General features: G+C 45.4%; 1 protein-coding gene across 1 annotated transcript in view; it reads right to left on the reverse strand.

The window, feature by feature from the left end:
• The window catches only part of arid3b (AT rich interactive domain 3B (BRIGHT-like)), a 312,831-nt gene that overhangs the window by 283,400 nt on the left and 5,114 nt on the right, over positions 1–24,317 (reverse strand). Inside the window, exon 2 of the mRNA XM_041178228.1 lies at positions 17,749–18,375. Coding sequence (XP_041034162.1) covers positions 17,749–18,375 — 627 coding nt within the window. The remainder of the gene's footprint in view (positions 1–17,748; positions 18,376–24,317) is intronic.

Genomic DNA, 24,317 nt, shown 5'->3' on the forward strand with positions numbered 1-24,317 from the left:
TCTGGTTCTTGCAGGGAGTCATGTTATGTCCTTCCTTTTCTTCAACATAAACATACCAAACATACACAAGGATTGGTGATATAATAATGTGGGTTCTTCATTTGAAGATAAGGCTATTTACAGGTAATGTTCACAAGGGACTAAGTATAGTACATCTAACCTCTAGCCTGCTGCTTGCAGACTACCTACAAGTCATGCGCACACGCGATGTGGCACCGATTGACAGTAGTTTAAGACACGGTCCCTTAAAGTTGCATGTCATTATATTGCAACAGGTTGCAGCTGCACACCAGTGCTGCTTGTAGCACTGTGATGGCACAGTAGAAACAAAGATGGTCAGGAACAAAATGACTTGGACAAAGCCAGACTCCACTGTTAGAGTTTGGGCCACTGATGGTTGAGGAATCTGGGCCTTTGCAAAAATTGTCGCACAAAACATTGTGATGGAATCCTTCGAGAGGCCACCTTGCCAACGGCTTCGAGAGTTTGCGCTCATCCTCGTTTTCAAATCCTCCATGGCCTCACCCCTCCCTATCTCTGTAATCTCCTCCAGTACTCCAACCCTCAGGCCTCCGCACTTCTACAATTCTAGCCTCCTGCACACCACTGGTTTTCACAGCTCCACCGCAGGCAGCCATATCTTCCATCACCTTGGGCCCCAACACTCTCGAAATTCTCTCCCCGGGCCCCTCCACTTCTCTCTCTCTCCCTCTCCTCCTCCAAGATGCTGCTTAAAACCTACCTCTTCTGAGAGCTCCTCCTACATTCCCAGGAGGCACGATGTCAACTTTTGTTCGGTGCCACTCATGGGCGCTATATAAATGCAGGTTGCTGTTGTTGAATGCACTGACTGTTTAAGTCCAGCTCCCGAGACACCAGGAGGTGCCAGGTTTGATTCTGGAGGCAACTTGAGCACAAGCGAATCTATTCAACTGCTTAATTTGAAGCTGCAAAAAAAAGGGTTAGTGATGTTCTCTGTCCAATAGTCAATAATCAAGCAGGATTCTTTCTGTCCCAAGTTGTTCAGACATGATCATGATCTGTCTAAATAGAACTAGAACAACAGCACACAAGAGAAAGAAAGACTTGCATTTATATAGCACCTTGCATAACATCAGGACATCTGGGAGACCTCCCGTGCTCTTCTTCAAATCATACGGTGGGATCTTTTACACCCACCCGGGGCTGGGGCAGACTTGGCCTCAGTTTGTTGCCTTGTCTGAAAGACAGCACCTCCAAAAGTGTAACACTTCCCTCGGTACTGCACTGGGCGTGTCAGCCTGGGTTTAGCGCTCAAGTCACCGGAATGGGGCTCGAGCCCACAAACTCCTGACTCAACACCCTGTCTGGGATAAACTCGGGTATTAAACCAGTGCTCATCCATAAGCACAAAAAAACAGCACATCCCACCCCCCCCACCCCCACAAAGCAGAGATCATTATCAGCCAGGAAGAAGGTGATTTGCTAGACTGAAACTTTCTATCAGCACATTCTCCGACAAACACAACCACTTTAATAACTAAACAGAGTGGACCATTGCTGATACACTTTGCCAAAGAGGCCAGCAACTTCTGTTGGTCTGAATTTCAAATCATCAGCAGATAAGCTTCTGTGCAGTTAACTTGCCTTGTTAAACCCCCAGGAATGTTCCTGTCGGGGAAAACACCAGCTGGCCAGCAACATGCAATGAAAGTCCAGCAAAATGGCTGCTGTCTTTTTAGCTGCTTTGACGTGACGATTTACAGCCTTTATTGTGTCAGTTGTGGCTCAGTCGGTCGCTCTCTTGCCTGAGTCACAAGGTTCCAGCTTCAAGTCCCAACTGAGTGCAAAAATCAAGGCTGTCGCTCTAGTACGGTACTGAGGGAGTGCTGCACTGACAGAGGTGCCACCTTTTGGATGTGGTGTTAAACTGAGGCCCGGTCTACTTGCTCAGGGTGTAAAAGATCCCATGGCACTATTTTCAAAGAAGGGGAGTTCTACCCAGTGAGCTGACCAGTATTTATCCCTCAACCAACATCACTGACTTCCAGGTGAAAAGTGTAATATAAATGCAAGGCTTTTTTAAAAAAAATGGGGATGGCCTCTATATGGGGCTGGTAATCTTTATATGGGACGTGGTAACAGTTATGCAAGGCCTGATTTGAGAGTTTTTAAATCCGTTTTTGGGATGCATTCATTGCCCATCCCTAATTGCCCTTGAACTGAATGGCTTGCTAGCCCATTTCAGAGGGCAGTTAAGAGTCACCCACATTGCTGTGGGTCTGGAGTCACACGTAGGCCAGACCAGGTAAGGACAGCAGATTTCCTTCCCTAAACAATATTAGTAAACCAGACGGGTTTTTACAACAATAGTTGATAGTTTCAGGGTCACCATGACTGAGACTAGCTTTCAATTTTATTAATCAATTGAATTTAAATTCCTCCAGTTGCCGAGGTGGGATTTGAACTCATGTCTCCAGGGCATTTGTCCAGCTCCCTATATTGCTAATCCAGTAACACTACCAGTATGCTAAGATCCTGAATAATCAGCTGCAAATCCAAAGCAAAAACGCCAGATGCAATAAGAAACGCAACCAAAAAGAACAACCCCCAGCCCCACAGCCTTACCCAATCTGGTAGGTTTATTGTAGAGTTACTGCTGGGCACGTGAGACATGCACAGAGAGAGCTGGTAGCACAAAAACTTAAGTAAACCCAACACACAAGAGGTTCCCCCCCAGTCCCCCAGCCCATTCTCAAGATGCCAAATCTCGGTTCCACTGCCACCTACAAATACATCACCAAAACAAAAACAGAATTACCTGGAAAAATTCAGCAGGTCTGGCAGCATCGGCGGAGGAGAAATGAGTTGACGTTTCGAGTCCTCGTGAACCTTCAACAGAACTGGCAAGTGACTCCCAGTTCTGTGCAAGGGTCATGAGGACACGAAACGTCAACTCTTTTCTTCTCCGCCGATGCTGCCAGACCTGCTGAGTTTTTCCAGGTGATTCTGTTTTTGTTTTGGATTTCCAGCATCCACAGTTTTTTGTTTTTATTTTTTTGCCTTTAACTACATTACCTACTGCGATGTTTTGACTCTGAAATGGTGCCCATACATGCCTTGAAATCTGCGGCTTCAGGTGGCCAAGTCATTGTAAGTTCCATCGGTGTTCTTAGCCAGGGGAAGGTCACAGGGTCTTAAGTATCCAGTGCATCACTGCTACTAGGTCAGGGCATTGGGCAGCAAGTCAGCAATGGGAGAATAAAACGGCAAAGGAACAGAGAACAGGGTGAGGGCTGAGCTTCTGGCTGATGAGGGCCAGCAGCGCACAACCCAAACACGACTTATAAAGGGGAGGCATTCAGTGGGAGGTCTGATTTGAAAACAAGTTATCCCAAGGGCGCAGAGAGCTGCATGTCATCTGTCAGAGCAGCATACTGCCTGAGAGACCAGTGGAGGGCTGGAGTGTTTGGTAGATCACCTTTCATTTGACTATTACCTACAAATTTGCAGCTCCAATTCTGGCAAAAACAGGGCGGGCGGAGTTAGACATAGAATCTTGGATTTTACAGTTAACCAAGGAGGCCATTTGGCCCATCACGCCCTGGACAGACCATTCCGTTCATTGCATTCCCCTGCTCTTTCCCACCCACCCTCCTATCTTTTTAATTTTTATTCTTCTTCAGAGACTTATCCGCGTCCTTTTAAAAACAATTTATGAATTCTGCTTCCACCATTATTTCTGATGGGATATCCAAAAAGATCTGCCAAGCTCTCCCTTTGTTTGTTTGATGAGGGTCTTGCCCTCTTGTTACCAGCTGTTCCAAGCAGTGGAAATCATTTTCCTACATGAAAACCCCTCATCATTAATGAATCAGCAAGAACAACAACAGCAGCTTGCATTTATGTAGCGCCTCGAACAAAAGAAAATGTCTCACAGCACTTCACTGAAGCAAAAAAAAAAAAGGGACTAAATAAGCCACAGAGGGAGAGATTATGGGGTCAGACCTTCCTGGAGTTAAACTAGGGAACACTTTTGTACACAAAGGGTGGTAGAAGTTTGGAAATTTCTTCAGCAAACGCCAATTGATGCTAGATCAGTTGTTAAGTTTTAAAACTGAGCTCGATAGATTTTTGTTAACCAAAGGTACCGTTGGTGTTGATGGATAAATCAACCTTCCGAAGTCTTGAAAAATCCCTCCAAAGCAGCGGTCGACTTAGACGCAGAGTATAAATGCGAAACACAGGCAAGGCAGCGTGTGGCTGCCATTTTGAAATGTCAACGGCATTCGATGCAAAGAGTGGACATGTCTTAAAACCCCCTGCACATCTTCACAATGATCTGCCTCTTGTTACACACGACTTGCCACTAATGTGCCCTGAGCCCCCTCCCCACGCCCCCCTAAAGTGCCTTGGAAAGTATAACTCCACCGAGGTTCCTGTCACTGTCTGGGCTGTTGTAATTTCTGTTCTTGGGCAACTCGAGCGTTCAGCAAATTCCAAGAATGAAAGACTTATAGTTATACAGCATTTTTTGTGACCTCAGGACATCCCAAAGTGCTTTACAGCCACTGAAGTGCTTTTGAAGTGTAGTTACTGCTGCAGCGTAGGAAATGTGGCAGCCAAATTGTGCACAGCAAGCTCCCAAAAACAGCGATGTGCTAATGACCGTGCAGTCTTTGATGTCGGATAAGCGATAACGCTGGCCATGACATGGTGGGGGTGGGGGGGGGGGCGGGTCGAAATCAACGGTTCTTCTTCGAAATAGTACCATGGGATCTTTAATATTCAGCTGAGGGGGCAGATGGGGCTTCGGTTTAATGTCTTATCCAAAAAGATGGGTATTCTCAAAGTTAAAACTTTCTACCAGTGCACACCAACATTCAATGCTATCGCGAGAACACATCACACTTGCCAAGGGAGGTTCCCATCCCCTTTCCTGCCTTGGCTACTCATTGAGTTGTGCACACAGCTCCTGGACAGCCTTTTTACGCAAAGCAGCTATCTGAACTGTTGACTAAAATATCATTTATCATTCCTCCCCCCCGCCTCCTCCCCCGCCCCCTCCTCCTCCTCCACCCCAGTACCACCCCCACCACATTCCCTCCAAGAGCTAGACAGTTGAACTCCCTGATCAGAGAAACTGTGGGAGTTTCAGTGCTGACAGGAGAGTTCTGATGGATTTATGAGGCATCCTGCATTGAGGGGAAAGTGAATGAGGCCTTTTCCACTAGGCCGCATGCTGACAAGTCCCCCCCACCGCCCGGTGTCAACATCTGGTTGCAGCTCCTTTGTTGGGCTGCTTGTTGAACAATTATTTACTCTTGTGCTGGCTACACGGTTAAGGGTCAAAATTCAAAAGGCTTGCATCAATGACAAGCAAAAGGCTTTCGAAAATGGAGGACAAACAGGCTGGCACAGTATGGGGCACGAACAGAGGCTCCCATTAGACAGAAAAGGTTGGTGGGGGGGGGGGGGGGTGGTAAAACAGATATCACAATGACTTTAAACAACTCCGATCACTGCATTGGCAAAAAAATGGGAAAGATTAAATAGGAGAATGATATTCAAAAGTCAAAATAAAAGTATTTTAAGAGTTAAAATCCTTTCTCTTTAAAAAAAAATGTTGAATATAATGAAAAGATTTAAAAACAGAAAGTGCTGGGAAAACTCAGCAGGTCTGGCAGCATCTGTGGAGAGAGAAACAGAGTTAACGTTTCGAGCTGGATATAACTCTCCTTGAAGAGATGCTGCCTGACCTGCTGAGATTTCCCATCTCTTTCTGTTCTGATCTCAAGATTTCCAGAACCCGCAGTGTTTTGGCTTTTATTTCAACGAGAAGGTCTTCTAGTTTCAAACACATCCTTCCGATCTGCTCTGGTCCTCTCTGGAGGCTGTTAGCAGCTCCGGAGTTGGGACTCCGCAGGCTGGATTTTCTCTGCAGGTCCCTGAGCCCAATCATCAGGCACAAATGTGGGTCAAGAGCCCACATTGTGGGGGAAAACGCGTGTGATTCTCCCACCACCCCCCCCCACCCCCCTGCCCCGTGGGCCCAATTCCTGGCCCAAGGGTGCACTCGCTGTCTAATTAAGCACAGAGGGCAAGCTCCCCCCCGGTGGGGGGGGGGGGGGCGGAGAAAAGAAGAGAGGCTTCAAAACGGAGGCATCTTCTCTCCAACTTTTTAAAATTTAAAAATGAAAATTCTTTTGGTTTTTTTTGTCTTATTTTGCAGCCGGTGTGGCGAAGGAAGAGCTCCTCTGCAGGGTAGCTGAACCCAGGCAAAGGAGGGGCCTCTATGGCCTGCCTGGAATGCTGGTCCCCTGGTTGGCTGTTGGCAGCTGGACCGTCCCTGGCCACCTACAGGAACCTAGAGGCCGAGCGGAAAATCCTAGCTGGCCTCAAATAGCTATTAAAGGAGCTTAACTGGCTACCTGTCACACGAAGATGAGTAGCCTTGCTGCCACCCCCATCCATCACCACCGCACCCACCCCCACCCCCCCCAACAAAGGTGGCCCAGGGGGCAGAATGGTGCCAGGTAACTGCCGGCCAGTTTCTATTCCCGACCCCGAAGGGACTGAGAAATCAGGCCCCGCATCTCTGCAGAGTGCGGGTGCAGGTATGCACCGGTTGGGTCAAACAAGCCCCTTCCTGCCGTACATTCTTCGCAGGCCTATCTAACTGTCGGGTACCCACAACGTCTTTCCCAAGAGGTCATTCTTTGAGAGGGCAACCCAAGGCAGCGGGCATACGACAGACTGTTCGACCAGGAAGGCCATCACAGCCACACGCAGTTTTGTCCTTTGACTCGGCCTTGCACACGGCCGCTTTTCCAGCACAGTCACTGGCCTAACTTGCAATAATTACAATTCAAAACGCAACTTGGGGTGGAGGGAGACACCACAACAACTGATACCCTCCTACCCTGCCTGAAAAGTCTGCAACTCCTTTGTCGTCGCCCAGCTGAAATCACGTAAACCCCAGTGCAGTGTTCAATTGTTCTGTGTTTGACTATGTGAGCATGCTGGTTGATCTATGCTCCCTGTGCTTGACTGGTTAAGCCTGGATGTAGAGTCAGAGCAAAGAAAACAGGCACTACAGAAGCTACTAGAAGCAGAGTTGCACACTTAGAAACTAGTGTCATCTCTACATTGCTCCCCAAATACATAAAATACACAACACCCAGCAGAGCTGACATCAAAGCTGGGACCGCTTCCAACCTTTCAATGGACAAGGAAGAGGTACTGATAACTCTTTAAAAAAAAGAAAATATTTAATTGGAGATGTTACTTGTCACTATGGGCAACTCTCTCCAAAGGTGACACACCCCTTTAATTAAAGGGGCAGCGCGCGATAATTGTGAAATTTTAATCATTTTAGTGGGCGTGGCCTTATTTGTAACTCTTTAACCAGACAGATGATGGCCACTCAAGAGTTTCTCACCATATTTCCCTCGAAGTCTACTCCGTTAAACAGAAGGAATTTTAGGTCCGGCAAGAAGCGAGTTCAAAGAAAGAATACATGTACAACTGCCAGAGTGCTCTTTGCTCAGCATTGGCCCTCTCTGATCGCACCTTGGTTAACCCACTTCATGGTGTGCCAGTTAACTGTTTGGTGTATTAACCAACACTGTAAATTTGAATCAAGGCAAAGCTGCAGTTCACTAACACATCAGCCAAAAACAAAGAAGTTTGTATTCAAATTGACGTGTCACTGAAGGCCTGGACAGTGGGTTAGTCAAGGGTTTCGGACACCAGGATGGCAAAGCAAAGGACTGACTTAACAGGGGTCGAGGAAGTGAGACTGGCATTGAAGACACAATTGTGGAATCATTTCTCTGATATTAGAATTGGACTTGCACAGCTCACTGATGCTGCAATCCTGAGCAGGTTGTGTAGGGTCTATAACCGAAAGGCCGAGAGTCCCACTCCAGAGACTTCAGCACAAATTCTGAACTGATAATCCCAGTACAGTACTGAGGGCGTGCTGCACTGTTGTGGGTGCAGTCTTTCAGATGAGATGCTAAAACAAGGCCCCACATGCCCTCTCAAGTGAATGTAAAAGATCCCACAGTACTGTTTGGAAGAAAGGCAAGGCCAATATTTGTCCCTCAACCAACAACTCAAACAGATTATCTGCTTGTTATCTCATTGCTGTTTGTGGGCGTTTGATGTGCGCAGACTCACATTTCCCATATTACAGCAGTGACTGCGCTTCAAAAGGTACTTCCATTGGCTGCAAAGCACTTTGGTCCTCAGGTCACGAAAGGTGCTATAGAAATGCACGTCTTTGTTCTTCTGTCCTTATCCAATATACTTTGGTGTAGGAAGCACCACCATTCTGTGTATAGCAACTGCAGGAGGTCAGTCTTCCCTCCCCCGACACCGGGGAACTATACGCAGAAACACTGTAAATGTGTTCATTTTGAATGGGTTTAATGATCTTTTCGAAAAGAAAATCCTGGTGCAACCATTACAAATACAGACCTTACAATTGGCACAGTGCTCACCTACGCAAGCCTGCATCAACCTCTCTATACTGCCATGACTCTGGGTCACAGACGAATGCCTACACTGGAGATAGCAGAGAGAAAAGTCACTTAAACATATTGAGCATTTGTACAAGACCTGCACCATGCAGAATCTCCAGTCTACAGCGGCCCATGCAAATGGAACCCATGTTGATACTTGCCCTTTCCAGGCCAGTGGCACTGAATGCAATTGCATTGCCCCTGCTCAGATTAATTAATGCAACTTCAAACCCCACCGAGAGTTTTGAGTTCTGTCTATGTTTTTAACATCAGGAAAAAAATATCTGGACAAGCGAAGTATCTCAAAAATTTGAACAACAGCTCAAGCGAGCCGTTCCAAGCTGCTGCTGTGCAGTGCCTATGCCTTCGACAGAAGGGTCATGAGGACTCGAAACGTCAACTCTTTTCTTCTCCGCCGATGCTGCCAGACCTGCTGAGTTTTTCCAGGTAATTCTGTTTTTGTTTTGGATTTCCAGCATCCACAGTTTTTTTGTTTTTATCAAAATGGCATTCTACCTGTCAAACAATTGAGCCACGTCATGTCTGAATTTCAGTGCCAGTGCAATGCCAGGTACATGGGTCACATGTCCCAGCGACATCGGCTGTTCCTTCACTGTCGCTGGGTCAAAATCCTGGAACTCCCTCCCTAACAGCGCCGTGGGTGTACCTACACCACATGGACTGCAGCGGTTCAAGGCGGCGATTCACCACTACCTTCTCAAGGGGCAATTAGGGATGGGCAATAAATGCCGGGCCTAGCCAGTGACCCCACATCCCGTGAATGAATGAAAAAAAAAATTCAAACAGTATTTTCCTCCAGTTCTTCGTAACAGGCAGAGTACAGACCGTACCAAACCAGCCTGTGCTTGCAAATCCCAAAGCAAAATGCGTACTGTTAGACGTGATTCCACAATTGGGCAGCACTTGCTGAACAATCCTGAATGCGCTAAAAGCCACACTAACAACCAATTTAAGATAATCAGTCAAACTCGTAATGCGACTCATTTACACTTGCTGGAAGTGACATACATTTATACACAGAGACCCATTCTCTGCAAACAAAAGGAATATGTTCAAGCCTTGCGCCTGTTTTGAATTACCGGGGACCTTGAGGAGACTACAGTTCCCCGTTGATTTCTCCATGGCAATGCCTCGTCCAGTCAATCAGCACCCCTTTCTCCTCTAGTTTAAATCGTTGTGATCTTTTAAAATTTGGCATTCTTGTGTTTGTCCTGATGAGCGTACGATGAAAAGCTTCAGCAACATGTCTCTCTTTTCAGCCATATTTAAATCTCTGGGATCAGTAAGAGGGGCAATGAAAGCTGGTAAAAATCCAGCTGGTTCATTCAGGCCCTGTAAGGAAGGAAACCTGCTGGCATTACCAGATCTTGCCTTTTCTGAGAGTCCATTCCCACACCAGTGTGGTTGACTCTTCAATTGTCCTCTGATGTGCCTTGGGAAGACATACAATTGTGTCGCCTCTTTCCTGATACAAGGAGGGACAAAAAAAAACACAAAATAAAAACAAAACACTGCAGATGCTGAAGATCTGAAATTAAAAACAGAAAGTGCCATAAAAACTCAGCATCTGTGGAGAGAGAAATGGATTTAAGGTTTCAAGTCCAATATGACTCTTCTTCAGTTCTGAAGAGGAGTCATATTTGGTTGGAAATGTTAACTTTGTTTTTCTCTCTACAAATGCTGCCAGACCTAGGTTTCTCTAGCACTTTTTGTTGTTATATTGGGGGAATAAAGATGTCCACTTCCAGAGAATGAACAAACAAGTGAAATAGCTCAGCATGGACCGGGCATCAAATTGGCACTTGCTAAGGCTGTGTCATGCTGGGCAGCACACTCCCTAACTAAAGCCGCAGGGTCACGGGCAAACTGGTCTTTTACACACTGTCAAGATCATCCCTAACTGCAAAGACACCTTTCCTCACAGGCCTTCTGCAACTGAAAAAGAAGTGTCTAGAGATTATATATTCATAAAATATAGCACCAGCAGAGAGGGGGGGGAAAGAGGAGAGAGTAACTGGATACTGTAAGTAACTCAATCAACATGCCCAATTGAACCTTCCTTTCTTTTACTAAATAAATGGGGAAATGTAATATTGTTGTTTGTCAAGCAAATTAAACTGCTGTGGCTAACCTCACTGTATGTGGAAACTTAATAGTCCAATTAAACTTTTAAAAAGAGGCATGGGAGAAGACGACGACCCTGAGAGTGAAGTGGAAATGACTGGGAACAGCTGAGGGTGTGGCGAGCAAACCCATTTAATTCCTGAAAGGGGAGCTCAGCATCAAATTAGAGACGGATACTGGGGACCTCTCTCTGCTCATTGCAACTCTGGACTGGGCAGGGCAGGGTAGATTTGACACGCGCACATTGGAAGGTTTTTCCTTCAGCGTCCGACTGACGCTGAGTTGGCTGATCTCGGTTAACGGCGAGTCTGGATGGGCTGAACGGCCATCTTTCTGCAAGAATCTTGCCAGGCACTCTATAATTGGCCTCAGTGCCCTGGTACGAGAGCTCAACAAAGTTATCAGCAAGCGTTAGCACTTCTGATCGATACCCAGAGGTATCGTCTGGAAGGTGCACTGACCTGGAGGTCAGGGGTCAAGGGGGATCATTGCTCGTTATCGCTTATATATTCCGTGGCCTGACACACGTGCAAAGAATAATGACTGGGGTAAAGAGAGTGGAGCAGCAACAACTGGCAAATATGAAACTGTGCCCTGGCAATGAACGCCCTTTCAGAAGGTTGGGCGTTTGGGGGGGGGGGGGGAGGCAAGGGGAAAGAGGGGAGAACCTTCTAAAAGTAATGAACTGCCTCATGACAAACAGAAAGTTCATTTCATGCAGTCAATCGCTGTTGAGTGGTTGCGCTCTCACCTCAAGGTCACAGGTTTGAGTCCCCCTTCCAAAGTCCTGAGTGCATAATCGAGGCTACAGTACTGGGGGTGCGCTGTATTTCGATCGAGACATTGGACTGGGGGTGGTCCCACCCACCCTCTCAGGTGAATTTTGAAGATCCCACCATGCGATTTTGAAGAGGAGCAGGGCAGCTGTCCTCGATATATATTTAAAAAAATCAAAGAATGGGGAGAGGGGGAGATGTTTTAAGTCATTTTAGTTGAACAAGGAGGATGTGAAACCCCAGAATCTCTAGCGTTAATCCCTGAGGAGGTGGTTGTACCGAAATGAAGGGTGTTTTAAGATGTGTGCTTTCAAGAGTTAAATGGGTTAAGCACTTTGGGGGTGGGGGTGGGGGTGAGCAATGAGAGATAGCAAGTAGTATTTTTCATTTATCTCGATGCCCTTTGTGGTATCGTGCTGTGTTTAAAAAAAAAAGCAATCAGACACACAGTGAGGGGGGGGATATTCAGCACCCGTCCACTGCCACCATCTTCCGGTCCCGCCACAAGTCAGTGGAATTCTGGCTGGGGCCGGAAAACCCCGGCCTGTGTTTCTGACGTAACGCCAGTGACTCAAAAAATACCTCACTGGCTGTAAGCTGCTTTGGGATGCCCCGAGAGGCGCTACATAAATGAAAGAACGCAAGAATTGCAAGCGCTTTCGGATGTCCCAGGATCATGAAAGGCAAGCCCCCTCTCTTCAGCCCAAGAGCCCACACGCTTTGACAGGGAACACACCATCTCAGGAAAGCTCCCGCTGACAGATGTTGGCTAATTCAATTAAGAGCTAAGCAACGCTAAAGCACCTGCATATTCACACAATCCAGTTAACGCGCTTGGTTTTGACAGGCAAAGTATTGTTGGCACGAGGTGGTTATAAATCTTTTGATACGCATCCAAAACAAGGAGCTGTGCCAAAGGCCCTCCTCTGTGAGTGTTCTTTGAAAGCTCAATTTGGCCTCTTGCCAAACATCACAGTTTCAATTTTCATACTAACAGATGGCAGCTATTACTAACTCTAGTTTGTGGTACAGTTACACTAATAACCTTTCCACTTTGTCAAGAAAAATACTACTTGCTATCTCTCATTGCTCTCCCCCCGACCCCCAAAGTGCTTAACCCATTGCAGAACCATTTAACTCTCGAAAGTACACTCTTAAAACACCCTTCATTTCGGTACAACCACCTCCTCAGGGATTAACGCTAGAGATTCTGGGGTTTCACATCCTCCTTGTTCAACTATGCAAATGATTTAAAATATCCCCCCACCCCTCCCCATGGAGGACAACAGGTGACACAAGGGAAAACATGTGCAGGAGCAAGGGAGAAAGAGAAATAGAGTGCATGTGACCTGGGAGGGAGGAAGAGAGAAAGAGTGGGCATAAGGAAGAGAGAAGAAGAGTGGGCGTGAGAGAGAGAGAGAGAGAGAGAGAGAGAACACGAAAAAGTGTGCGTGCGGGCACAAGGAGAAAGAGTGATCCCCAGAAGAGAAGAAGAATGAGAAAGCAGGATAAAAAAAAATGAGGGAAAGAAAGGAAATGGAGTGAGGGAAAGGAAAAAAAGGGAAGGAAAAGGAAGAATGCAAAAAGGAGAGGGGCACATATGGAGTGAAGGGCCAGTGACGAACAGAGCACAATCCTTTCTATACCCTGATCAGGAATGACAGTGAGATATTGGAAGAGCCTCCCCAGATGTGACAGTAGGATTTAACTCTTGAATTTACAATAATATAAGCTATGAAACAGAACAGTGCCTGCTGCACATAACCTGCCTCTTCTATCTTGTTCTCTCCCACTAAAGTGAAGGAGAAGTATTTTACGCTCATTACACCAGGCATCAATTTAACATTCTATCCAAGTTGGAAAGCATTAACCACTCAGGTATGTTTTGCTACATCAAGGTTACCTGATCCTTCCTATTCATCTTATCGATTGCCAAAGGAGCCCACAAGTGCATTACTGAGTTCACTGAAAGATAAAAAAAAAATCTGGGGATGGCCCGAGTGGTTTTCGCAATCTTATGTGGCTAAAGGGAACAATTTAAAAAAAAAGGGATAAAAGCAAAAAGGGAAACTTTTATAAAAACAAAAAAACTGCGGATGCTGGAAATCCAAAACAAAAACAGAATTACCTGGAAAAACTCAGCAGGTCTGGCAGCATCGGCGGAGAAGAAAAGAGTTGACGTTTCGAGTCCTCATGACCCTTCGACAGAACTTGAGTTCGAGTCCAGGAAAGAGCTGAAATATAAGCTGGTTTAAGGTGTGTGTGTGGGGGGCGGAGAGATAGAGAGACAGAGAGGTGGAGGGGGTTGGTGTGGTTGTAGCGACAAACAAGCAGTGATAGAAGCAGATCATCAAAAGATGTCAACAACAATAGTACAATAGAACACATACGTGTTAAAGTTAAAGTTTGTTTTGGATTTCCAGCATCCGCAGTTTTTTTGTTTTTATAAAAGTTTCCCTTTTTGCTTTTATCCCTTTTTTTTTAAATTGTTCCCTTTAGCCACATAAACTTTTATGCTTAGGTTTCAAGGTTGGTTCTTAGAAATTCTAAGTAAACCATAAACAGAAAGACTTACATTTCCATAGACACTTCGTCAACGTCAGAACTTTCCACAGGCAGAGAAATACTTTAGAAGCCTAGTCACTGTTGTAAGCATAGAATGGCCTCATTCTGTGCTGTAACCATTCAACCTGTCGTGTCTGTGGTGCCTCTCTGAAAGAGCAACTCACCTATTCCCTCTTATCTTAGTGTTTAATTGACTGCCACTTCTCTTCCAGGAATGCCTACCTCGAAGAAGTACTGCTCTTCTCTCCGACAGGATTTCCGCTTGTCTCTTTTGCCCTGTTCACCTTCATTGCTTTCCGTTTCCCTCCTGGTGTTTGATGGCATCTTCTGCAATCTCTCCTTTGCCCCCACCTGTCGCTGGCCTTTTGTTCAGCTTCACCTATTCCATCCCCCATAAACAGTGTAATGTATATTTCACCACATTTCTACTTCCCTTTAGCTCTGGAGAAGAGTCATATGGACTCGAAACATTAACTCTGTTTCTCTCTCCTCAAATGCTGTCAGATCTGCTGAATTTTTCCAGCATTTTTTGTTTTTGTTTCAGACTTCCAGCATCTACAGTATTTTGCCTTCACCTATTCCCATTCCCCTATCTTTTTCCGGTAGCCCTCCAAATTTTTTCCACTTCAGATTCTCTTTTGAAAGCCCCGATTGAACCTGCCTCTCCTACCCTCTCAAGCAGTGCATTCCACTCACTGCGTAAAAAGATTTTTCCTCAAGTTGCCATCGCTTCCTTTGCCAATCATCTTAAAATCAATGTCCTCTGGTTCATCACTGTTCTGCCAACAGGAACAGTTTCTCTGTCCAGGCCCATCCCAAGATACTGAACACCTCTACTGGAGTTGAGACCACAACCAGGTCTTATTGAATGGCAGATCAGGTTCGAACGCTTACCCCCACTCCTAGGTCCTATGTTCCTACTTATTCTTCTCTTCTTGAAGTTCCTCTTCCCTGAGGCCATTCTCGTGAATCTTCTTCGCACCCTCTCTACTGCCTTCACATCTCGGAGGAAACATGGCAGCCAGTTTTGTGCACAGCAAGCTCCCACAAACAGCCATGTGATAAATAACCAGATCAGCCATTTTGTTTTAAATCCCATGGGTTAACAAAAAAAGTCTCTTTATGGACGGACAACTCATGAGGGCAGTTTTAATCACAGGTAGTGAATTAGAAATCCACGTCCTCATTTCCTCTGGAGCTTTCTTCCAATATTCAGGACAGCAGCCACCTTGCCAACAGAGGAAGCCTAGGTCTCTTGTTTCCCCATTTACCCCCAGGATGTGGGCATCTCTGGCAAGGGTGGCATTTATTTCACAATCTTTGTTGCTCTGACTCTGATTACTCGAACAGATAACCACTAAGCTACTCAACCCCAAAACATTATTGGTGATAGAATTAATTTTACACCAAGACTATTGCTATTGGATCTGATGATGTACTTCCAGGATTACAGACCCCGACCAGACAACACATTTTGCAACTTTGCTGTTTGGGGATATGCAATTGAGGAGCCAAGCATGGTTCAACTATCAAATTCACAATGCTGACCATGGCCCTCCAACATGTGAGATGGATCTCAGGTAACCCCAGGATCTGGCTTTTTCTGATCGAGCAAATAGGGAGAAACTGTTTCCACTGGTGGGAGGGTTGATGATCAGCAGAGGAAGCTTCAAATTAGACGACGAGAAAAGCAGGGAGAAGATTTTGTTTTTTATTCTGAGAATGCACTGCCTGAAAGGGTGTTGGAAGAAGATTCAATAGTAACTTTCAAAATTGAATTGGATCTCTACTTAAAAAGGCTATGGAGAAGGTGCAGGGGAGTGGAACTGACTGGTAGCTCTCATGACCAGCTAGCACAGGTACAGATCGAATGGCTTTCTTCTCAAATTTGGATTTCTTTGACTTCCCAAATTGGTTAGCTCACCATCCCCAATTCAATTTGTAGCTCACTCGAGTCAATAGTCCAGATGCTATTCAGACACACCTCGGAGTCAACCTCCTTATGAACAAGAGTGGGCTTTCTTCAAACAGGACTGATGACAATAAGTTACGCACAGTCCACGTGATATAGAAACAAGAAGCTACTACACTTAATCAGCGTAGTAGCTTAATCTCCAACACACGAGATGGATCTCAGGTAACCCCAACCATATGTTCAAACACCAGCAATTGTGGTCAACTTCAGTTCTTGGCCCCATCAACAAATTAAAAGATTAATTTTCCAGTGTTTTAAAACTGAAAAATATCCAACTTGCACAATGTTGTCACAGAAAACTCTCAGATGAACAAAGGCTGTCCATGTCTTCATCCCTGAAGCCATTCTTAAGCGAGGTTTCCAATTACAAATTTTCAGAAGTCATGTGAAGTAGGCATGAGGGCTGTGTGGCCTAGTCCCACTTCTAGTTCCCTTCACGCGGTTGTAGTCATTTCAAAGGATCTGCATTAAAAATGCAACAGGCTACATTTGATCAGCCACACCAAGCATTGCCTGTGCAAGTTTCCAACAGCTTTCTGGCTGCATTTAATAAATAACTCAACTTATAACTAACAGGAAGGGCACTCTATCTAGGTTACTGAGAGAAGGATGAGGACCAGCTCACCAGAAGACTTCCTGTCTCACAATTTCATTCAGAAGCACACACAGTGTTTGTTGTGGGGGGGTGGGGCGGGGCAGAGGGGAGAATTCGGTGATCTTGTACACCCAAAGAGGAAACTCGCACAGTTCAGAAACAGGACTACAACATCAAAGAACCCTTACCTCTGACCTGCAAGCCCTATGAGCAAAGCTCCATGCTGGGATCACATTGAATAATCCCAATCCTCATTTCTTACTGAACCTAAATCAGCATATACTGTACTCAGTGATTAACAAGACCAGGGATTGATTAAAACATCAAACTTGCTACCACAAGAAGTAGGCAAGCCAAATAGCATAGATGCATTTAAGGGGAAGCTAGATGAGTAACTGAGGGAGGACAGAATGGAAGGATATACTGATCAAGTATATGTAACGTCTTTGTAAATTGGTTGTGAAATTCTAGAATAAAATAGTCAGACATGGACTCTGGATTGAGTGATCTGTTCTCGCTTTGTGTTTTATGTTCTTATACACACAACCTTCCTCAAGCTATTTATGAACAACCTGGATTGGAATTGCGTTGGAACCCATTTAAGTGCATTCACATTGACTTTAAAGTGGATTTGAAACCCAAGCTCAGATGATGGCTCTGGATCCTGCTACAAGCATAATTGTATGGCAGATTGAATAAGCTTTTCTCATTTTCCAAATAAGAGGGCTATATCAAATATCTAAGTGGCACCATGTGATTGTAGCTACATGGGAATATTTAATGGTATATATGCAGCTGTACACCATCAAAGAGTGGGCATAATGGCATTTTGGGGATGGAGTCAAAAAGTCAATGCCAATTTGAGCTAGTGTGTTTCTACAGCCTGAATGTGCCCTTGGGGGCAGCTCTACTCATGCCAATGCTGATCAAGCATACACGGCTCAGGTGATGTATACTGGGAACTGAATATCAGAATCCAGAATACTGAGACAAGACCAAGTTTGCCATTGGGAAGAAACCGGAGATCCGGACAGGGCTCTTGGAAAATAAAATGGAATACCTTTGCACCCACCCCAGTGCATATTGACGTGATACAACACTGGCCACGTCCTAGCAGCACAGACACGGTAATGTTCAACTCTGCCCATTGCAATAAAATCCATGCATGGAATCAAAATGTCTTACCTGTTTGAACTGTTCTTCATAACCCCAATCGTGGTGGCTAGCAGGTGATTTAGAATGTGCTTGACTTGGTGAAATGGGCTGACCGTTTCCCTGCTGTTGGGATTGTCCACTAACAGATGGATGATGGGCAGGGGGAGGTCTCTGAGTCGGCACTACAGCAGCAGCCTGCTTCCTGAGATACTCTACGTCCTCCTCCTCTTCTTCCTCATCCTCTTCATCCTCATCAAGATCTCCCCTTGCCTCTTCCTCATCCTCCAGGTCGCTGGCAGGATCCTCCTCTTCGAAGGCATCATCCTCTGGTTCAGAGTCCATGCTGCTCTTATCGGATACCCGAGGGACGGTGGGCCCAGCTAGCAAAGGCCTGGCCAGTGCAGTGACCAGTGACCCCGGTGGAGATCTGGAGGAGGCTGCAGCTAGTGCAGCCTGCTGGGCGGCAAGCTGCTGAGCGTAGAAGATGTGGGCGTTTCGGATCTCTCGGTCCTTCCTCTCCCTGCCTTCCATCTCCAGCCGGGCTTGCTGCTGCCTTTGCAAATGCTCCATCACAGCTTCCAGTTTCATCCCTTGATGATGAAACTGCGAGTTTCCAGTCAGAACCAGGTTTAATTCTTCTCCAGTTGCCAAGCCAGGCTGTCAAAACAAAGGATGCAAGTTAACCACTTTTTGGGATCATTGACAGACAGACAGTATCATCTACAATTCAACACTGCTGAAATTAGTGGGTGCTATTGAACACAATTCCGTCTCGGCATTCAGGCAATCTTGTCCCACTGAAGGCTTCAAATAGCGAAAGCCTTTACCCTTGTTCTGTGGCTCTCCCCAGCAGAGGAAATAGCTCGGATCTCTCAAATCCTTCAAACACCTTAAGCAGCCAAATTCATCCCAAAGCACCTGTTAGTCTCCCATCTTCACCCAAGCTTTCAAAAACAGGTAAACTGTAGTTGAAAAGTGTGAAGGGGGCAATTTCACAGATATTAGATCCCATCTTTATTCTAAAAAGGGATGTGGGCATCTCTGGCAAGGTCAACATCTGCTGCATACGAACATACGAATTAGGAGGAGTAGGCCGCTCGGCCCCTCGAACCTGCTTCTCCATTCAATAAGATCATGTCTGATCCAATTGTAACCTCAACCCCACATTCCTGCCTACCCCTGATAACCTTTCACCCCCTTGTTAATCAAGAATCTATCCACCTCTGCCTTAAAATATTCAAAGACTCTGCTCCCACTGCCTTTTGAGGAAGAAAGTTTCAAAGACTCACAACCCTTAAGAGGAAAAAAATTCTCCTTTCTGCCTTAAATGAGTGACCCCTTATTTTTAAACTGTGCCCCCTAGTTCTAGATTCTCCCACAAGAGGAAACAACCTCTCCACATGATCCCACAGGATCTTAGTTTCAATCAAGTTGCCTCTTACTTTTCTAAACTTCAGTGGGTACAAGCCTAGCCTGTCTAACCTTTCGTCATAAGAAAACCCTCCCATTCCAGGTATTAGTCTAGCAAACCTTCTCTGAACTGCTTCTAATGCATTTACATCCTTCCTTAAATAAGGAGACCAATACTGTACACTGTTTTCCAGATGTGGTCTCACCAATGCCCTGTATAATTGAAGCATGACCTCCCTACTTTTGTAATCGATTCCCCTCATAATAAACAATAACATTCTATTAGCTTTCCTAATTGCTTGCTGTACCTCTACACTAGCCTTTTGTGATTCATACACTAGGACACCTAGATCCCTCTGCACCTCAGAGCTCTGCAATCTCTCACCATTTAGATAATATTATTCCTGTCAAAATGGACAATTTCCCATTTGCCCACATTAAGCTGCTTGAGCTGAGTGGCTTGCTGGGCCATTTCAGAGGACAGTTAACAGTCAACCACATTGCCGTGAGTCTGGAGTCACATGTAGGCCAGACCGGGTAAGGATGGAAGATTTCTTTCCCTGAAAGGGCACTTGAATCAGATGAGCTTTCACAACAATCAATGATCATTGTCATGGTCGCCATTACTGAGACTAGCTTTATATTCGAGATTTTATTAATTAAATTTAAACTCCACTAGCTGCCATGGAGCATTAGCTTGGGCCCCTGCATTCTAGGCCAGTCACATTCCCGCTATGTCACCATCTCCTCTTAATCAATCGTGTTACCAAATTCGGATGTCCTTCAGAGAACCCTGATACCAATTAGAATACTTAAAGTGAGTCACTTGTTCAATCACCTAGCCATAGCTCAGGTATTGCTGCAATAGGGATAAAAAGCATAAGCCAATGTCATAATGTTTAGAATGCTCTAACATAATACAAAATCCATCTGGTTTTCCATAACTTTTACCCTTTAAAACCCATAGGTTTTTAACCTTTCACTGGATGTCGGCATTGCTGACCATTAGGTTGTTGCCCATCCCCAATTGCCCTCGCGAAGGTGGTAGTGAACCACTGCAGTCCATGCAGTGTAGGTACACCCACAGTGCTGTTAGCGAGGGAGTTCTAGGATTTTGACCCAGCGACAGTGAAGGAACGGCCGATATATTTCCAAGTCAGGATGGTGAGTGGCTCGGAGGGGAATTTCCAGGTGGTGGTGTTCCCATGTGTCTGCTGCAATTCCAGGATGTGGAAGTTGCGGCTCTGGAAGGTGCTGTTGAAGGACGAGTTGCTGCAGTGCATCTTGTACATGGTACACACTGCTGCCACTCTGCACCGGTGGTGGGGGTTGTGCTGATGAAGCGGGCTGCTTTGTCCTGGTCAGAAGTTGACCAGGCAGCCATGCAGTGTCATTTTGAAACTCAACACAAAGCTAGATGCCACCTGATGCTTACTCCATGACACATCTATTACCTTGAGTAATTGTTATTAATCAAACGCGAAATGCAATGTCAGACATCAGCAGAAAGGATAATGTCCTCATGTGGTTGGTTAGCCGGAATTCAAAACAACATTAAAAGTTAAACTCAGTTCGCGTTCCGGCTGAGGTAGACTTGGCACCTGCCTCCTCATCCTTTCTCTAAGGGTGAAAGGCAACAGCAAACCACCACTGACAACAAAAACTGGCAGGAAAACAGTTCTTGCTGAAGCACCAGCAGACAATGAGCCAAGGACCTGCCTTCAGGCAGAGCTCAAACATCGAACCAAGTTCCTCATCCGCAGTTTTGTTCGTCTGCAAGCAGCGTCAATCTTGAAATACGGAGCAGTTTACAATCATAAGACAGAGGCTGACCACCAAGACTCGCAAGAAACGCCAAGTTTGGCTTGGCGAGGTTCTCACGTTCTGGGGTTTCAAGGCAAAATCATGGCCTTTAGTGACTCCTGTTCTGGCGAAAGGATTTCATCACAGACCTAGTTATGAAAAACACAATTAACCTCAAATACCCTCTCTCATTTTTTGTTGATTGTTACATGGGCAGGGGCGCTGAGAACAGGGGTAAAAATAACATGGGTGTTCCTTAGCTGTTAAATTACTTTCAGCAATAATAGTCCATTTTTTCTCCCTTCTTCTGACAGTATTTCCTCCACTTCTTGCCAGCCGCAGCTCAGTGGGTAGCACTTCTGCCTCTGAATCAGAAGTTTGAAGGTTCAAATCCTACTCCAGGACTTACACACAAAAATCAAGGCTGGCACTCCAGGGGGTGTTACTGAGGGAGCGCTGCTCTGTCAGAGGTGCCATCTTTCAGGTGAAATGTCAAACTAAGGCTCTGTCTACCCTCTTAGGCGGGCATAAAAGATGTTACACCATTCCGAAGAAGAACAATGCAGTTCTCCCTGGTGGCCTGGCCGATATTTATCCCTCAATCAACATCACAAAAACAGAGGATCTGGTCATTATCATATTGCCAGTTGTGGGAGCTTACTGTGCACAAACTGGTTACTTCATTTCCTATATTACAAACACTGACTACACCTCAAAAAGTATTTCACTTTCTGTGAAGCACTCTGGGATGTTGGGTGGCTTGAAAGGTGCTATATAAATGCATGACTCTCTTTCTTTTCCTTAAGCTGTTAAGACCGTTATTAGGTTGAAAGATAGTGAATTTCTTTAGCTACCAGCCCAATTGGCCATTATTCAGGAGCAGGCCTCGATTGCAAGGCCAGCCCACCAATTGGACAGTGGAGCTCATTACAACAAAGCCTAGTCACAGTCACCATTATTGAGATGAGAGAATATAATTCCAGAAATATTAATTGAAATTGGATTAGAACCTGTGTTCCCAGGGCATTAGCTGGTCCCCTGGATTATTAATCCAGTGACATTAGCTCTATGCCACCATCTGAGGGGAGAGTAATGCATTGGAGGGAGACCAGTATGCTGTTTCCAATGACAATTGCCCAGCTCTGACACAGCCAAAGGTGGAAATTTCACCCGGTCTGTGTCATGACGCTATAGGTAAAGTTAAAACAACTTTTGAAGCTTTCCTTCATATATTTTACTGTCTAGATGTAACACAGCAAAGTGACAGAATGGAGTGGAGGTCCTATTAACCATCTGACAGGTGGCTCAATAAACACATAACCAGCTTTTATCAAAATTGGAATGTGTGGTCACTAGTCTTTCAACCTATAAAGCTTTTTGCTTTTTTGGGCCACTTAGGTGCATGCCATAGTATCCCGAGGGTCACAGCAGTTGGAATCAATGTTCCCATTAACCTGCACGTCTCAAGCTCTTACATTACAGTAGTGACTACACTGCAGGAGTGCTTAATTGGCTGTAAAGCACTATGGGATATCCTGAGATTATGTAAGGCACTATAGGAGTATACAAGTTCTCTCTTTAATTAACAGACCTTGAGCTTCTAATCGAGCTTTATCCATTAAGGAGGCTTGTGACTGACCAAAATGGTGAAAGTTCACCCGGGAAAGCACCAAACACAACAAGACGCTTTGTCAGGAATGTGCAGAGCGGAAGTTGAGGGCGTTGGAGGCAGAACACAAACGTCCAAAACAACCTGCCTACCCAACCCTCCCAAGCACTAACTTTCCAACACGTGGCAGAGTCTGCGAGCCCATCGAACCAGAGTAAAAACAAGCCCTCCTCGATCCTGAGGAACTGCCCAAGGAGGTGGAGAGGCGAATTGTCCACTTTGATTTTCACAGACCTATACAGACCAGTTCCGTTCAACAACTGTTCCAGACAAACTTATTTCATTTTCAACATTCAAAGAGCCGCAACTCGATATTTTACTAAACTCGCATTAATATCAATAGAAACGAGAGCAGATGAGGCCACTTGGCCCATTGTTTTCCTGTGCCACTGCTTTCTTCTTTAACTGCTCTGATCTACTCTAAACCAGCTTCCCTGTCTCTTTGCCCATTTCATAACCTTTTATATTCTTACACAGTTTGTTTTCCATGAACAAGATAATGAATATGACTGGCTATTGTGATATAAACTTGCTTTATGGAATGTAACCACATTGTGATTACATCAATGTCAGGGAGATGATAGTGAAGTGGTACTGTCATTGGCCCAATAATCCAGAGCCCCAGGCTAACACCCTGGGGACGTAGGTTCAAATCCCACCAAGGCAGCTGGTGGAATTTAAATTCATTTAATAAAATCTGGAATTGAAAGCTAGTCTCAGTAACGTTGACCATTCAACCATTGCTGTAAAAACCCATCTGGTTCACAATGTTTCTTTAGGGAAGGAAATCTGCTGTCCTTACCTGGTCTGGCCTACATGTGACTCCAGACCCACAGCAATGTGGTTGACTCTTAACTGCCCTCTGAAATGGCCTAGCAAGACACACAGTACAAGGGCAATTAGGGATGGGCAACAAATGCTGGCCTTGCCAATGACACTCACATCCCATAAAAGAATAATGTTTTTAAAAACTCTCTTCGTGGGACGTAGACATCACTGACATGCACGGTATTTATTGCTCTTCACTAATTGCCCACGTGAAGATGGTGGTGAGCCTCTTTCTTGATAACCAAGAGGTCTGCTTGGCCATTTCTGAGGACAGTTAAGAGCCAACCACATTGCTGTGGGTCTGGACTGCGTTAAGACAGCAGGTTTCCTTCCCTCCTAAGGGGCATTTGTGAGCCAGATGGGTTTTTAACAACAATTCAGTCGTCCCATCGGCACCATTGCTGAGACTAGCTTTTTAATCCCAGATTTTATTAATCAAATTTAAATTCCCCAGCTGTCATAGCAGGATTTGAACTCACACCTCCAGATCATTAGCCCAGGATTACTAGGCCAGCGACATAAACATGATACTACCATTCCTGACACAATAACTAACGATTAAACAACCAATTGAAGATTTGACATCGCTGGGCTTTTTAAAAAAACATTAAGTCAAATTTCTAGCCAACCTCAGAGATATCGGGACTGCTATAACTATGGCATCTTGAGCATTCCCGATTTTAATTGCTCCACTATTAGTGGCCGTGCCTTTAGTTGCCTGGGCCCTAAGCTCTGGAATTTCCTTCCTACACCTCTCCATCTTGCTTTTCACCTTAGAGCGTTCCTTAAAACCAACTTCTTGGACCAAGATATTGGTAATTAGAACGAAAATTCTCCTTAGGTGTCAAATTTTGTTCGAGAACGCTCCGGTGAAGCACCCTTTTGCAAC

This window comes from Carcharodon carcharias, chromosome 32 (assembly GCF_017639515.1).
Source record: "Carcharodon carcharias isolate sCarCar2 chromosome 32, sCarCar2.pri, whole genome shotgun sequence".
Lineage (NCBI taxonomy): Eukaryota > Metazoa > Chordata > Chondrichthyes > Lamniformes > Lamnidae > Carcharodon > Carcharodon carcharias.